Genomic DNA, 17,879 nt, shown 5'->3' with positions numbered 1-17,879 from the left:
ACCTACGACACCATAACTGGATACCATTGCTCCTCATTCTGTCATCTGTCACTACTCAGAACAACTCTTCTTCATCCTCTTTGGACCCTCCCTTCAGGTAATTGAAGGCTGCTAGAAAATCCACCCCGCCTCCCTCTTCTCTTCTGTAGACTATGTAAGTCCAGTTCCAGCAGCCTCTGCTCATAAATCATGTGCCCCAGCCCCCTAATCATGTTGGTTACCCTCTGCTGGATTCTGTCCAGTGTGTTCACATTGTCTCTATAGCGGCAGGGTTGCACTGGGCAAAATTGGATGCAATACTCCAGACATGGCCTCATCGGTGCTAAGATGAGAAATAATCACTTCCCTCAATCTGCTGGCAATGACCCTACTGATGCAGCCCAATACTCCATTAGCCTTGGTGAAACATTATTGACCCATATCCAGCTTCTCATCCATAGTAATCTGCAGATACTTTTCTGAACAGCTATCGCTTAGCCAGTTGGTCCCCAGCCTGTAGCAGTGGTTGGGATTCTTTCCTCCTAAGCGTAGGACTCTGCGTAGGACTGAACCTCATCAGATTTCTTTTGGCCCAATCCTCCAATTTGTCTAGGTCACTTTGGACCCTATCCCTTATCCTCCAGAGCACCCATCTCTCCCTCCAGTTGAGTATCATCTATGAATTTGCTGAGGGTGCAAACCAATCCATTCATTCTGACCATGAATGAAGATGTTGAACAAAACTGGCTCCAGGATCGACTCATGGAATACTGCACTTGATACCAGCTACTAACTAGACATTGAGCCATTGAACACTAGTCTGATCACTAGTCTGGATCCTGATGATTCAGCCAGCTTTCTGTCAACTATGTCGTCCATTTATCTAGGCCATACTTATTTAACTTGCCAGCAAGAATGCTATGGGAGGCCATATGAAAAGCTTTACTCAAGACAACATATATAACACCTACCAGTTTCACCCTACCCACAGAGTCAGTTATTTAAGCAAAGAAGCAGTCTGGTTGGTCAGATCTGACTTGCCCTTTGTGAATCCATGTTGACTGTTCCTAATCACCTTTTAATGTCAGCTAACTCACTGCCAGTTAATTAACATGGGGTGAACATTAGTCTAGTCAGTCCACCCACACTTGTTCTAAAGTTCATGGTTTATCCTAGGACTGACCGTCTATGTTTGCAGAATGTCAGACTAGTATTTGCAATATGCAGCTAACTGGTAATCAATTATGTGAAGTTAAAGCTACCCTCAAACATCTTTTAGTTTGAGTCAAGTTTGTCAAACATTTAGAAAGCCCGTTCAAAATTTTGAGCAACTATGAGCCCAGGTTGGAACTGGAATGGAAGTCACATGAAACTGCAGTAATTTTTAACTTGAAAAGACATTGAATGCGCCAGTCAGACTAGGGTTTGATTGGTACTTGAGCTTTGTTAAGAACAACAATAAAAAGATGCATTTTTATGAATTAATATTAAACAAAAGGTTCATACAAAACCCTGCAAACCACATTAACTCAACGTAGCATTGGTCTATAGTAAATATTGGGCCTCTCCCTGATCCTCCCCAGGCCAACAATGCAAGGAAAAACATCTAGGGCTGGTATTTACCAACCGATTCCTTCTCCTAGACTGAGACTTGCCCTCTTCCCTTGTTCTCTGCATCTCCTGTAAGTGTTATCTACATGTGCACATATTTAGAAACTCAGTAAGGGTTTCTGTGAGAGTTGTACATAATCAAAACAAGCTACGTAAGATGGCACTCTATGTACATCATGTTTGACCCTCATCCACACTGACCAGCTATACTATATTATGGCCAGTTTGGGCCACAATCCAGCCAAATTTTGTGTTCCCTTTCCTCTGGAAGTCAAACCTATTGCTGTGCACTTCTTCTCTCACTCTCCCTCCACCCCCAAAACACTGCAGCCTTAGTCCTATGGAACATACTCTCCAAGGAGCAGAATACACTAGATGGTCCCATTAGCTGGAGGTTTCCTCTACAGAGATCAACTGTCACAGAATAAATTACTGTGACATTTAGTGACTTTTAATTTAGTTTTAATATTCCCTGCCTCTCTTGATTACTACTGCATTGGGCTTAGAATGAGAGCACCATACCAGCTCATATGCAGAGGTATTTCTTCACAATGGGAAGGGTCACCTACATAGATACACACACACACACACACACTCACAAAAATTTAAATTCTGCAAAATAAGAAGCATAGGCAATGCACAAGACTCATGGCACCTTGGTCCACCAATGACATCCTCTAGTACCTGCAGATTCCACTTGAGGGTCCACATACTGCAATGACAACTGTAAACAGACAGGGTTTTATTGAATATTTTAGCAAGGGATCATAGAATACTAGAACTGGAAGGGACTTCAAGAAGTCTTCAAGTCCAGGTCCTTGCCCTCACAGCAAGACCGACCACCATATATGTCACCTCTGTAAGATATTTATCCAACCTCTTCCTAAAGATACAACCAGCAGCCTAGACAATTTATTGCAGTACTTAACAACACACAGAATTTTTTTTCCTAATGTACAACCTAAACCTCCATTGCTGAAATTTAAGTTCATAGCTTCTTCTCCTATCATCAGAAGCTAAGAAAAATAGTTTTTCTCCTTCCTCTTTGTAACACCCTTTTAGGTACTTGAAATCTGCAATCATGTTTCTTCTCAGCCTTCTCTTTTCCAAATTAAACAAACCCAAGTCTTTTAATCTTCTCTCATGGGTCATATTTTCTAGACCTTTCATCTTCTTAGTTGCTCTTCTCTGGATCCTCTCCAATATCTCCACATCTTTCCTAAAATGTGGTACCCAGAACTGGACACAGTATTCCAACTGAGGTCCAAATGTTACCCAAGAATGATACGTGGAGCTCCCCTACCATTTACCATTATAACTATTTCTGGCTGGCATTTTAATAGGATTAGCTCTTAAAACCATCTGCATTTATCTGCAAGATCCTCTGACCTTCTAAGTTCCTTCCCACCTTCCCACTATCTTGCAAGACAGAGAAATGCATACACATGAAATGTCATGTACTGTGTAACTTCTATCAGATACCCTGGCAACTGTAAATGTTGTTTACTCAGTGCATTAATCACAACAACACGGTTGGTCTTGTATTTTGCAGCTTTGTGACCTTTATGTGTCTCTCTATGGTCAGTTTATATCACAATTTCAGTTAATCAGCAGAACAGAAATGTCACTCGTGAACAAGACACTGTCACTGTGCACTCTTCTGCACAATTGTGCAGTCTGAACACACAATCGGGAAGGTGAAAAAAAAAAAAAAAGGCTGCTTACCCTTAGGAAGGAAAGATCACGGTTGTGTTCAATGCTGGTGATTTCTAGGTTGCCCATGACTACCTCACAGTTCTCATAGTACTTGCGCAATGTACGGTACTGCTGCTCTAAGTCGGACAGAGAGCTCAGCTTGTTCTCAGTACCAGCACACACTGTAAAACAGAAAAGAAAAGGAACATTATAGACAATGATCAGAGACACAGAAGCATAACAGGGAACAAAACTGGAAGACAAAGACACTCCTAAATGCAATAAAAATCCTGTTTTAGCCTCTGTGTCTGTTAGGTCATGCAGGGAAATACTGCAAATTGTTTTAATAGCAGCAGTGATGGGTACAAATGTTCCCCACGGTGATCTCACAAGTGTAATGTGCATGACCAAAGGAGACAACACTGTGGTACGAACCAGAAAACAAGCCAAAGGCTTTAAAAAGCAAAAGAGTATCACCAAGCTATGCACAAGTAGGATGGCAAACTCTCAGTTTCAATGAACCCCAGAGACTTGCCATTGACCAGACTAGACCTCTAAAACTAGAAGGACAACTCACAGTTTTCAAGATTTTAAAACCAGAATAGACTTCTAGGCTGACCTTGTCTTGTCAAATACTTTCATTTGCAATTTAGAGAAAAATTAACTGCAGTAAAGCCTCACGATTCGCAAACTTAATGCTCATGAATTCCATTATTCATGAGCACCCAAGCGGCTGCTTGCCCCTGGAGCCCTCGCAAATCTTGAGACCCTACTGCATAGTCCTTATATTACATGAAGCTGCTCGTGTGCTCTCTAGCTTGTATATGGGGATTTCCTCCCAACAGAGTCTTTATAATGGACCATATGGTCCCAACAGTATGCTCTGCCAAGTACTGCCAAATTCAGGAAGCCTGAACATGTAAGAGAAACAAACTAGAGAATGATTTAGACAGGAAAAAAATGAAGGTGTCAAAGTTTTAAAATATTCTAGGAGAGAAACGTCCTCAAATGTTCTTTCAGTATCTTCTGTAACTCCTTTCCCCGCTTCAGAAAAGAGATTCTCTCCTCCCCGCCCATGCAATGAGGCACTACCCAGTACAATACTAAATGATAAGAAGCTTCTCTGGGGTGAATTCTCTTCCCAATAGTGACAAATTCCCTAATGAGAACCATCCTAACAAGTTCTTCATGGGAAGATCTAAAGGTGTAGGTCTTCCATTTGCCTTCAACCTCCGTTTCCTGGGATTTGAACTGCTAGGTGAAGTAGAGGAATCTGATATAGTTCTTTTTTAACTCAAAGATATAACAAGTACTGTAAAAATGATCCCTGCAGTGGCTGAAAATACAGGTCTTATTTATAATAACAAAGGAGTTCTAGTTTATCTGGAACAATGTCAGAATCCCCACTAGGGAGTCAGAGTCATTAGGCTTCTTTGCGCAATGCCCATTGTAAATTTCATATAGCGTGTTCAGATGTCGCTTTGGAGATACGAGAAAGAATTCCTTACTAGTCTTTCACAATCTGAACAAAAGCCAAAGCCAAACAGAGAATAAGTTCTTTGGGAGAAGGAACATATTGGCTTGAGACATATGGCAGAAAATCAAAAATGAGGGCATCCAGAAAAGGTCAGGAAGTGTATTTTAACCTGTTAGGATACAGCACTGTTTGAAGTATGCATTTTTAAAACTGTAAGAAGCGACTCCCAAAAAGATACAGAACAGCAATATTGTAACAAATTTTTGAGGGTTGGATTTAACAAGGTTCTCAATGTGCACTTAATTGTAGCAAGCATGACACACATAAGCTTACATTTGAGGACATGGTTAAGTAGCTTGCTGAATTGTGTCTTGATTTGCATCTAATTAATTAGTTAATTGCATCTAATCCTGACTTTTATAGATGATATTAAATAGTTATCTCTAATATTTTCAGTTCATGGAACAAAAACAATACCTGACACTTATCTGCTCTCGCTGCTTTTTGCATATAAATGCACCAATCAGATACATATTTTAAAGGCTGCTGTTGCGATATACACTTCAGCACTTGTGGGTGTTAATACATTTATGCCAAAACATGTCAGCTTTCCCCTGCACTTCAAAAACTTTGCAATCTATATTTTATAAATATAATAGTGCCTCTTCAAAGCACATCACTGTGTATTGTTAAACACATCTATATACATCACCAGAAATTGACTAGAAGCAATAAAATAAAGATCACACATTAAAGAGCTGTCCCAGTACGAGCACCTCCATTGCTTAAAAAATAATAATTCTCTTGATCCTGAGATTGGTTGGAGGAGAATTGTGATGTATGTATCATTTCTTGCTGTTCTCTTCTAAACACATCTGCCTTAGTCATCTCTGTCAGTGAACATTCCAGCCTGGATTAGAAATTCACACACCACAGTGATCACAAGTCTGCTAAAAATGAGAGAAAATGTTTATAAGTGGTTTCTGTATCTGAAATACGCACAGGAAAAGGTGATGTTGCCTTAAGAACATAAGAATGGCCATACTGGGTCAGACCAAAGGTCCATCCAGCCCAGCATCCCATCTGCTGACGGTGGCCAATGCCAGGTGCCCCAGAGAAGGAGAACAGAAGACAATGATCAAGTGATTTATCTCCTGCCATCCATCTCCTGCCCTTGTTCTGAAGGCTAGGGCACCATACTTTATCCCTGGCTAATAGCCATTTATGGACCTAACCTGCAAAAATTTATCAAGCTCTTTTTTAAACCCTAATAGAGTCCTGGCCTTCACAGCCTCCTCGGGCAAGGAGTTCCACAGGTTGACTGTGCGCTCTGTGAAGAAAAATTTCCTTTTATTAGTTTTGAACCTACTACCCATCAATTTCATTTGGTGTCCCCTAGTTCTTGTATTATGGGAAAAGGTAAATAATTTTTCTATATTCACTTTCTCCACACCATTCATGATTTTATATACCTCTATCATATCACCCCTCAATCGCCTCTTTTCCAAACTGAAAAGTCCCAGTCTCTCTAGCCTCTCCCCATATGGGACCCGTTCCAAGCCCCTAATCATCTTAGTTGCCCTTTTCTGAACCTTTTCTAATGCCAATATATCTTTTTTGAGGTGAGGAGACCACATCTGCACGCAGTACTCGAGATGTGGGCGTACCATAGTTTTATATAGGGGAAGTATGATATCTTTTGTCTTATTATCGATCCCTTTTTTAATAATTCCTAACATCCTATTTGCCTTACTAACTGCCGCTGCACACTGCGTGGATGTCTTCAGAGAACTATCCACTATAACTCCAAGATCCCTTTCCTGATCTGTCGTAGCTAAATTTGACCCCATCATGTAGTACGTGTAATTTGGGTTATTTTTCCCAACATGCATTACCTTACACTTACCCACATTAAATTTCATTTGCCATTTTGCTGCCCAATCACTCAGTTTGCTGAGATCTTTTTGTAGTTCTTCACAATCCCTTTTGCTTTTGACTGTCCTGAACAACTTGGTGTCATCTGCAAACTTTGCCACCTCACTGCTTACCTCATTTTCTAGATCATTGATGAACAAGTTGAACAGGATCGGTCCCAGGACTGACCCCTGGGGAACACCACTAGTTACCCTCCTCCATTGTGAAAATTTACCATTTATTCCCACCCTTTGTTTTCTGTCTTTTAACCAATTCCCGATCCATGAAAGGATCTTTCCTCCTATCCCATGACCACCTAATTTACATAAAAGCCTTTGGTGTGGGACCGTGTCAAAGGCTTTCTGGAAATCTAGGTATATTATGTCCACTGGGTGCCCCTTGTCTGCATGTTTATTAACCCCTTCAAAGAATTCTAATAGATTAGTAAGACACGACTTCCCTCTGCAGAAACCATGCTGACTTTTGCCCAACAATTCGTGCTCTTCTACGTGCCTTGCAATTTTATTCTTTACTAGTGTTTCTACTAATTTGCCTGGTACTGATGTTACACTTATCGGTCTATAATTGCCAGGGTCTCCTCTAGAGCCTTTTTTAAATATTGGCGTTATATTGGCCGTCTTCCAGTCATTTGGTACCAAAGTGGATTTAAAGGATAGGTTACAAACCACTGTTAATAACTCCGCAATTTCACATTTGAGTTCTTTCAGAACCCTTGGGTGAATGCCGTCTGGTCCTGGAGACTTGTTACTATTCAGCTTATCTATTAACTCCAAAACCTCCTCTAATGTCACTTCAATCTGAGTGAGTTCCTCAGATTTGTCACCTAAAAAGGCTGGCTCAGATTTAGGAACCTCTGTAACATCCTCAGCCGTGAAGACTGAAGCAAAGAAATCATTTAATCGCTCCGCAATGGCACTGTCTTCCTTGATGGCTCCTTTTATATCTTTATCGTCCAAGGGCCCCACTGCTTTTTTAGCAGGCTTCCTGCTTCTAATGTATTTAAAAAACATTTTACTATCGTTTTTTGAATTTTTGGCTAGCTGTTCCTCAAAATCTTTTTTGGCTTTTCTTATTACATTATGACACTTAATTTGGGAGTGTTTATGTTCCTTTCTATTTTCCTCACTAGGATTTGACTTCCACTTTTTAAAAGCTGCCCTTTTCTCTCTCACTGCCTTTTTAACATGGCTGTTTAGCCATGGTGGTTCTTTGTTAGGTCTCTTACTGTGTTTTTTTATTTGGGGTATACATTTAAGTTGGGCCTCTAGTATGGTGTCTTTAAACAGTTTCCATGCAGCTTCCAGGGATTTTAGTTTAATTACTCTACCTTTTAGTTTCTGTTTAACTAGCTTCCTCATTTTAGCGTAATTTCCCTTTTTGAAATTAAATGCCAGAGTGTTTGACCGCTGCGGTGTTCTTCCCAACACAGGAATATTAAAAGTTATTATATTGTGGTCACTATTTCCAAGCAGTCCAGTAACAGTTACCTCTTGGACCAGATCCTGTGTTCCAGTCAAGACTCGATCGAGAATTGACTCTCCCCTTGTGGGTTCCTGTACTAGCTGCTCCAAGAAGCAGTCATTTAAGGCATCAAGAAATTTAATCTCTGACTCCCGTCCTGAGGTGACATGCACCCAATCAATATGGGGATAATTGAAATCTCCTATTATTACTGTGTTTTTTATTTTGGTAGCCTCTCTAATCTCCCTTAACATTTCAGCATCACTATCACTGTCCTGGTTAGGTGGTCGGTAATATATTCCTAATGCCATATTCATATTAGAGGAATGAATTGTTATCCATAATGATTCTATGGAACATTTTGATTCCTTTAGGATTTTTGCTTCATTTGATTCTATATTATTTGATTTTATATTATCCTCATGATCCTATATTATCCTATATTACATTTTCCAATAAATACACACAAGTGAAGAGCAGATCGCTCCACAAGCCACAAGTGACGAATGTGCATGTAACATGCGGCTTTGAAAAATAAGTTTCCCTGTAGACAGGTTATCTGCAAGCATATGGCAATTTCCTCACATTTGTTGTTATTATGGCAAGAAGTCATGACAGTAAGCACCCATGCACACCTATCATCAGCTTGAAGGCGAAGTGCTTTCCATTCCCTGAGAAGTCCAATACCTATTAAGACATATTGTTGTAGCTTATCACTATCCAAATATGGCTACATCTCATTTTAAAATAAAGCCAGCTGTTTTGTGCAATGCATCCTTTCAGCATGAACAGCCAGTCCTACTAAAAGGATAAAAAAATAGGAGAAAGATTATCAGTGCCATCTCCCAACTAGTTGGAACAGTGCTTATACCATTTTGCTAACACCTTCTGATTTTACTTTATTATTTCAGATGTTCTTGACTATGCCTTGCTACCCCCCAGCTACCCCATTGCTCTTTCAGCAGTAGTTTATAGCTCAACAGACTGCTATTTTTTCATATAAAAAAGAAAATGGGATCTATTAACTGGCTCCCAGATTACCTTTTACACTAGAAAGCAGTCTGCAAGAGGCTCAGAGAGCCACAAATTGCTGCTGATGGGACATCTTGGAAGTCTGCAGAAAAGGACAGTTCAAAGTGTCATTTTCTCCACTTGCACATCCTCTCATCCGCTGCATCAACTGCTTCTCTTCATCGCTCTCATTAATTGTGCGACCATAAAGCACAAAAGGATGGATTTGGGTGTTTATCCAAGAGAGAATTGAAAAGAAAGTATTGTCTGCTTGGGATTTAAGGTCAGCACTGACATCATCTGAAAGGGCCAGCCACCCATATGACATCATCCAAAAGAGCGAACCATTTATTCAGGATATATCTTCATGCAGTCTGCCCCCAACTGGACATTAGTGCAAAAAAATCCATCTAGGGATTAGGTCACAAATATTCAAAGCTCAGGGTGTGTACTTTGTGAATGGGCAGCTAAATCACAGACGAGAGACTCTGTTCTCTGACTTGATAAGTGTGCAAACATTTATATGCATACACATTCCAAACACACTTTTGCATGCAAGTTTGAAATTAAATTTTCCATTACCATTTTTTCCATCAATACTAAATCATTCAAACGCTCATTTCAAACTAGCCAAAGTAGCAAATGTGAACACAATCAAACTGAATGCACTTAAAAGTCCCAACAAATAAGAGTTTTATGCTGCTCTTGTGATGATCACATATTTAAATGAAGAAATAATTTTAACTCAATTTAATGGCAGGTTGAACCTCTCTAATCCGGAATCTCTTGTTCAGCAACTTGTGCAATCTGGCATGATTTTAGTTATCAGAATGACCACTTATTGTGGGTGTGGCCCAATTTCCCATGGTCCCATAAAGTTGTTTTCAGCCACCAGTCCTGGCTGGATTAGAGAGGTTCAACCTGTAGTCTTCTATTTCTCTTTTTCTTTCTTTTTCAACTTAGTTTAACTTTGTTTCTTTTTTAACTTTCTACCTCAACCACAGATCTTTAATTTTTTTTAATCAAATTGCCTAAGGGGCTTGTCTGTTCATGGACTGATTCAGCAAATATGATTCTTCAATAAACTCATGTGTAATCCAATGGTAGAATAATCTTATTCGGAAATAAGAAAATCCATATATTGAGTTATTCAAGAATAACAGTTCCATGTGTACAAAAGCCCTAAGAGATTTACCTTTCATTCTTTTAAAACCATGAAAGATTAAGTTTGACTTTTTTTAGGAGGAAAAGAATCTCAGGACAAGGCACTGGCATCGATGCATAAAAATCACTTCTCTCTCTCTACATGAGGCTTTGCTTGAGTGCAGCACGACTTTCATTTGTTGATCGATTTGTCATTCAGGCAGTATAGACACAATACCATGCTTAAAATATCAGACTCATTGATTTCAGGACACTGTTTACAAAAACAGAATTGTAAGTTCTCTTACTTTGGACAAGGTGAGCTAAACAATACACTGCCTCTTTCTCACACAGTTGAAAACCATTTGTATGCTACTCTTGATAGTAATTTATTTACTTAATTAAATTAGCTTTTATAGACAAGACATTGTCAGGGACAATTGAAGGAATGGATAAAGTAATGTTTTATTAGTAGCCTGAAGCATCTGTGCCAAGTTTCTACAACTTTCAGAGAAAAATGCCTGTGGGTCCTTTAAGAAGCCACTAATTACTCGCAAATTTGTAGTACTTAACATTGTGTTTATTATAGCCTCACCTCTTAACAATAACCTAGATTCCCCTTTCCTGTCAAAAGTACAGAAAGAAGGGAGAAACTCTCTCCTGGAATTTTCATTACTTTGTAACTCTTCTAGCTTCTTCCAGATAATAAACTATATTGTATATATTTTTCAATTAGGAATGTTCTAAGGAAGAGTCTCACTGAATGTAAACTTTTGCAGATCTCTTTTGGGGGGAAACAAAACATATGAATTCAGAAACCCTTTTTTCCCTGTCATTTAATGGTATTGAAGGATGATTCCATGTAGAAGTGTGTATTTCTATCTAAAAGAATGCTTTTATTAGAGACAATTAGAAAGTGGGTTTGAGGGGGCTGTGTAGTTAGCTGGCAAGTCAGAAATGTACGGAACAGGATACGTAGATTGGAATTTTTTCTGTGCTCCCTCATAAAATGCTCAACTGACACAAGTGGGATTGTATTCCTTTCAGACTTGTCTATATTACAAATTGTGACCATATTTGAATATGTCTCTATAAATGAAGCAAGATGACACTGAATATGATTTTGCCATCAACATACACCAGGGTAAGGAGGAATCATAACCTCATGTCAGCTAGCAATGCTTTCAGCCTCTGGGTTTACACATGATTAGTTGTCACAATTTATTCTCATCTCCACTCACTACAAAAGCATGAGAAACCAAGTAGGTGAGATATCATCTTTTACTGGACCAGATTCTGCTGGTGGAGGAGACTATCTACAAGTTTTCCCTGGACAAAAGAAAAGCTCTGAGTAGCCTGAAAGCTTGTCTTTTTCACCAACAGAAGTTGATCCAATAAAATATATTACCTTGCTCAACTTATTTCCTTAGGATCCTGGGATCCACACAGCTAAAACACTATTGCAAATGCATAGTCAACACTGAGCCAGCTAACCTGATTCTTTACAGCCTATCTGGTAACAGTTTAGAATATTAGACAATTCTTAGGATCTGAATGATGTTACTGATTTTAATTGCACTACTAATGGATTAAGGTACTATTCAGCATGAATGAATGGACCAAAAACTGGCCCAGTACTCATGCGACATGGATGTATTAGAAATGAAGTTAAACTTCTGTCCAATTGCTAGAAGAAATCTTATAATTTGTGGGGTTTTTTTCTATTTTTTTTTTTTACTTTGAGTTACTGTCATTCATGATTGAATGAAACACCTTGAAAAAACTTTGTTACCAGCCCAATAATTTTTCATCTGAGGAAGTAAGTTTTGCCTACAAAAGCTCATAGCCTCATAAATTTTGTTAGTCTGTAAGGCTAAGACCACAAAAGTTATTTTGAAATAACAGCTGTTATTTTAAAATAACTTTGCTAGCATCTACACTATGCACATGCTAATTTGAAATAAATTTGAAATAGTGGGCGCATTAATTTGAATTTTGTAAACCTCATCAGAGGAGGAATAAGGCCTACTTTGAAATAGGAGCTGTTAAGACATGGAGTAGTGCTATTTCAAAATAAGACATAATGGCGCTCAATGGAACTATTTCAAAATATTTGCTACGTGTCCAGACATGCTATTTGAAAATAGCTGGCTGCTAGTTTGAAATTCATTCTTGTGTACAGCTGTGTTATTTCAAAATAAGCTATTTCAGAAAAGCTATTCTAGAATGGGTTATTTCAAAACAACGCTGCTGTATAGGCGTGCCTAAGGTCCCACAGGACTGCTTGTTATTTGTGAATCTACAGACTAACATGTTTACCCCTCTCAGCCCAATATTGTTTGACACACTTTGGTCATTGTCCCTCGTAAATCTTATTCCTGAAGCTGGTTCATCTGGGCTCACTCCCTTTCATGAAGGACTCATCAGAGGATGTCTACGAGAAAGATGTCTCTGAAATGACAAAACAGTTTCCAAGGAGAAATAATTTTTCAGTCCTTGGAGGTTATTATGAAGAAGTGATAGGTATTTATAAATATTGAAAGTGACTATATCTTAATCAAGAATGATTATTTATGCGTGATTACTCTTTCCTGGGCTGATATGCAGATTTTGCATTATGCTCTGAAAAAATCCATTTGTTTTATGGTATAGCACATTTCAGAGGATTTAGTAAATATATGCGTATCAGTCAATATGATATCACATTAACAACTAGCAGGGTTTGAAGGATAATTGGTCATATTAGACCATGTCATCCTTTGTTGCCTGGTCATGTTTAGTTATGTCTTCCAACCTCATTTCTCATCTAATTTCCTCATACACGTTTTGTCCTCTTTAATTACAACATCACAGAGTGAAACTGGGCTGCAGGATGTGAACCATGCACATTGCACTAGAAAGTAGGTAAAGATTCTTTAGGCTGTGCCAGTCATTCTTCTCCAGGGCTCCAGGTAAACTGGTTTACTTTGCCCCCCTTTCACCGTTACTGCCGGTCCTCTGCATTTCCTTCCTGATTTTGCTTTGAGTTTAGGTAGTAGACCATTAACTCCACCATAGATACCAGACTTGACAGGCAATTAAAACAAATAATTTCCACTCGTCAAACTTTGCCAAATCAGTCATCAGCCATCTGCGCTATCATCTGGTTCTCCTTGAGGTCTTGCAGTGAATCTGGAATCGCTTGCTTAGCTTAAGAGAGACAGTACATGCCTCCAAGCTAGTGGGATGCCGTGGGGATGAAGGTGACACACGGTTTCTAGGCACCAGCAGGAGTCTTGGCCCTTTGCCCTAGTTGTACCCTTCCACTGTTTAATGGAACCTTTCTTAAAAAGGCTATGATTCAACACAGCCTCTTCACTATAATCAAAATGGCAAACTGGTAGGGCAAACACTGGATTCAAAAAATGTATAAAAGATAAAAAATTTAAAACTTTTTTATGTACACATAAGTAAATATGTTACGAGACCTAACACATCCATAGCTTAGATGGGATGTAACATTTCCTCATCATAAGCAGGAGACGAAAGAAAACACCAGTTACCTTTAGCAAACAGGCCATCTCCAGGGAGCCTCCAGGTGAGTGCGCCCAAGCAGGAGAGGCGACCTTGCCTGACCAGGGACTTGAACCCTGCGCCCTCAGATTAAAAAAGTCTGATACTCTACCAACTGAGCATCAGGCTTTTAATCTGAGGGAGTAGGGTTCAAGTCCCTGGTCAGGCAAGGTCTCCTCTCCTGCTTGGGCACACTCACCTGGAGCCTCCCTGGAGATGGCCCGTTTGCTGTTCATTACCAGTTACCTTTGTTTATATATATAACCTCACTCCAGCATACCTAAGCCATGTCTATGGAGCAGTGTTATTCTTGAATAAATTATTCCAGAAGATGTATTACAGAATAGCTTATCCCGAATAGCACAGCTACACACAAAGGCTATGTCTACACAGAGTGTGGCTGCTGGCAGGGTCATGAAATTGAAGGCATGTGACTATGCAAATGAGACAGTCAACAGACACTTCTTCCTCATTTTTGTCAGGGATAAGAGGCTGTTGACAAGGGGGTTTTGGTCAACAAACCCTTGTCTATACAGCTTGTTTAGTGGCAACTGAAACCTCTGCTGGGACAAGGATCTCATGAGAGTATGCAAATGAGGCACAGAATTTGTAAATGAGCACCTCATTTGCATTGTCAAGTGCCCTCATTTACAAGATGCTGCCTGTAACAGCATGCTATGTAGACATAGCCAAAATGCATTTCAAAATAGTGCTCAGATGTTTCAAAATAGAGCATTTACACACAATAGAGCCTATTTTGAAATAGAGCCATTGAGCACATTATGGCTTATTTCAAAATAGGCTCTATTCTATTCTTCATGGAATGAGGTAGTTTACCTATTTTGCAATAAGGCAACCACTATTTGAAAATTATTTAAAATGGTGGTTGCATTGTGTAGACATTCACAAAGTTATTTCAAAATAATGGTTGTTATTTTCAAATAACTTTGCTGTGTACTCATACCCCTAGTTTAGTTCGAAATGCAACATGCAACCAAACGAATCAGTTGGTACAGTCTGGTTTAGAGAGGCCTACAGACTGCTTTTACACCGAATTGGTGATCCTCTTCCAGGTCTGGACTGAAGTCACCATACTTTAAGATTTCCTTACTTTAGACTTTTAAAATAAATTCTTCAAATTTCTTCCCTGTCAGTCAAGGTTTTCTACCCAAAGGACAGATAACACCACGGAATAGATCTTTACTTGCTGATTGAAGCACTGGATAGTTAATCTTCATCGTTATGCTTTCCATTACTCCTCATCGTTATCCTTCCCAATCTGACCAATCGTGTTCGTCACAGAAGATTAAACACCTATTCTCCTTGATCCCCATGTTCTCCCCTAGTGAGGGCAATGAAAGTATTTTTTCCCCATGACCAAGGACTTCAGATAAGAAATCTATCAAATGACACAAAAGGCCATTCTACAAGTGAAACTGATCTCCTGCGTTGTCATTTATGATTGATGCAAACAAAATGCAAACTAGCCTAAAAATCCCTTTCTGGCTAATAAATCAAAACTTTCTTTTGCTTTCTAAACACTGGTGTGGATGCTGGAGCCTTATTTATGTTAACTAAAAACAATTAAAGTGTAGTATGTATTTGGGGGATCAGCAAATGGGGACAGGGACAAGGGAGCTGCCAGGTCCACCATCACTGAGTAGAGGAAGATTACACTGTGGCTTTTCCCCTGGGAACCAGAGAGAATCTGCCAGAGGTGACGGAGAGTAGAAGACAATGGGACTGCTGAGTTCACAATGATAGCTGCAGAAAATGGGGAACTAAGCAATCACCATTAGGCAAATTTAATAACAAGCAAAGATTTTAATCTTGGAGGCTCCTCACATTTCTGGAATGAAGATTCTGTGTTCAACTGTTAACTAATCTACACTTGAAAGATACTTGTGAGGAAGGCTCGTAAGTACACATGGTATTGGACCCATTTCACTTCTGTGTAAGTAAAAGCCTACATTTGCAACCATTGTTGCCTGAAGGTAAAACCCTAAAGCTGCTTTTAGGCACCCAAATGAAGGATAACCATCAGTAATTCCTAATAAGGTTAATGAGAGTTCCTGGTACCCAGTACTTCTGAAAATCGGTCCACTTTTGTTTAGGTTCTTAAATATGGATCTAGAGACCTCACTTTCAGCACCCAAGTACAAAAATACCAGCCTAAGATTACAAACTAGTACCCTGACTATGCAATTTTCAGAAGTGTTCTTAATCCACTGCACCAGGGCACTTTCATGCTATTAACCACCTGCATCCATGCTGGAACTCTTCACTTCACAACAGTAAATTTTTGTCCCATTCAGAATAGTCATTTACAGTTATAATCCTCAGGGCTATCTGGTGTGAAGTTAACTTTCCTTAGAGAGCATGAACATAATTCCACCACACCTGCCAGCATGCCAACTGCTATCCTGGCTCACTATGGTCTGTGGGTTATCACCAGCACAGGAACAGCCAGACATTGGGCAGGTTTTATGTTTCCTCATCAGTGCACAATGACAGGCAGGTTTCTTGGGGGTAGGGGAAGAAAAGAGAAGACAAGCCACACTAAATGAGTCACCACGTAACATGAAAAAGTAACACTTTTGTGAGTGTTTCTGTGTGTGTTTTAAACCAACAACTAATTCACTGAGAGGCCCCTGTCACATCTGGGGTGAAGTTGGTACCAAACCAATTACCTTTAGTATGGATAATGCTTTTTAGCTAGAAAACATGTAGTACTCCTGATTTTCCCTTCTCTCTCTGTAAAGCAGGCGCTCTTCTGGAAGGCCGAGCGTCTGCTTAACTTGCAAAGAGCATTGCCTTGGCAATGCAGCAACAGAATTCCATAGCAACTCCAACAACACTGCAACGCTTTGAGGAGGCGTACTGTATTTGTCTCTAGAACAGCCAGGGGGCTTTTTTGTAGAGGGATGCCTGAATTCTGCACGCATTTGCTCTACTTAAACGCATTTTAATTAACAGTGTACAAACATTCCAATTTCAGGGGCACACAAGGAAGTTGATTCATTCAGTGTAGGCCTGATCACAACCCCGTTGAAATTAACAGTCTTGCCATCAGTTTCAGTGGGAACAGGAGTAGGGTTCTTGTGGCAGTTTCTATACCCTGTTGGTATATTTTAAACTACATTGGCAATATGATAAAGGTTTATTTTGCTCTTCTTTCTCAACATTTCATGATGTGCTTGTGCAAAATCTACAGCTCAGATGAGGGCATTATCAGTGCTTTATTTCGCAAAGCACATGTTAATGTAATTGTTGACCATTTAAGTGCATGAGAATTATTATGTAATTACAGAGTAACCACGTGGTTACTTGTGATGTTAAAAATATTTCCTTGCTTCCTGCAAACTACAATTACACAGAACAAGAATGCATGGAGTAAATTAGCAACTGTCATATAATCCATAAGTCACATACTTAAATGGATCAAACGTCTATGAGATTAAATCAGATTGAGCTAAGATTTTATTTAACAAGAAATTCTAGCAATTTTGCAATATTAAACCTAGGAGAACTACAGACAAACATGGGAAATAAAGAAAAACAACTTATCACCAGGGACCAAATAAATTTAGTGTTTAAGCAAAGAATAGCCCCTTCAGGGCTTGATAACCTCTTCTCAGTTGTGCTAGAGAGAAAACAAAATTAACTGACAGTAACGATGCTCTCTAACTTCTTCAAGCTGAATGTGCAACTTGGTAGAGTATGACTTATTTTTTGCACTAATATTCACAGGTTTCCTAAACCGAAGTTAAACTACTGTAGTTTATTTTCCACTGATGAACACACATGCTTACAAACAACAAGGAAAAAAGAAAAAAACTTATCAAATACACAAGAAATTCCACGTAATACAGGATAGTGGATTAAATATTACTTAGATATTTACATATTGCTGTGAACACCATTGGTTGTACAGCTTAATATCAAGTTATTCTGATTGCTGCATAGCGAGTGGCAAGATAAATTTGGAGGCTGATCCTACAGACCTTACAGAGAT

At 39.3% G+C, this 17,879-nt stretch overlaps 1 protein-coding gene across 5 annotated transcripts in view; it reads right to left on the bottom strand.

The window, feature by feature from the left end:
* ERBB4 (erb-b2 receptor tyrosine kinase 4) overlaps positions 1–17,879 on the bottom strand; it is a 932,933-nt gene that overhangs the window by 553,077 nt on the left and 361,977 nt on the right. For all 5 annotated transcript variants that reach the window (XM_075001177.1, XM_075001174.1, XM_075001176.1 and 2 more), the window contains one exon: positions 3,316–3,467. In XM_075001177.1, coding sequence (XP_074857278.1) covers positions 3,316–3,372 — 57 coding nt within the window. In that variant the 5' untranslated portion in view covers positions 3,373–3,467. The remainder of the gene's footprint in view (positions 1–3,315; positions 3,468–17,879) is intronic.

Source organism: Carettochelys insculpta, chromosome 8 (genome assembly GCF_033958435.1).
Source record: "Carettochelys insculpta isolate YL-2023 chromosome 8, ASM3395843v1, whole genome shotgun sequence".
NCBI lineage: Eukaryota > Metazoa > Chordata > Testudines > Carettochelyidae > Carettochelys > Carettochelys insculpta.
The sequence above is the reverse complement of the archived record's forward strand: the minus strand, read 5'-3'. Positions and strand labels throughout refer to the sequence as shown.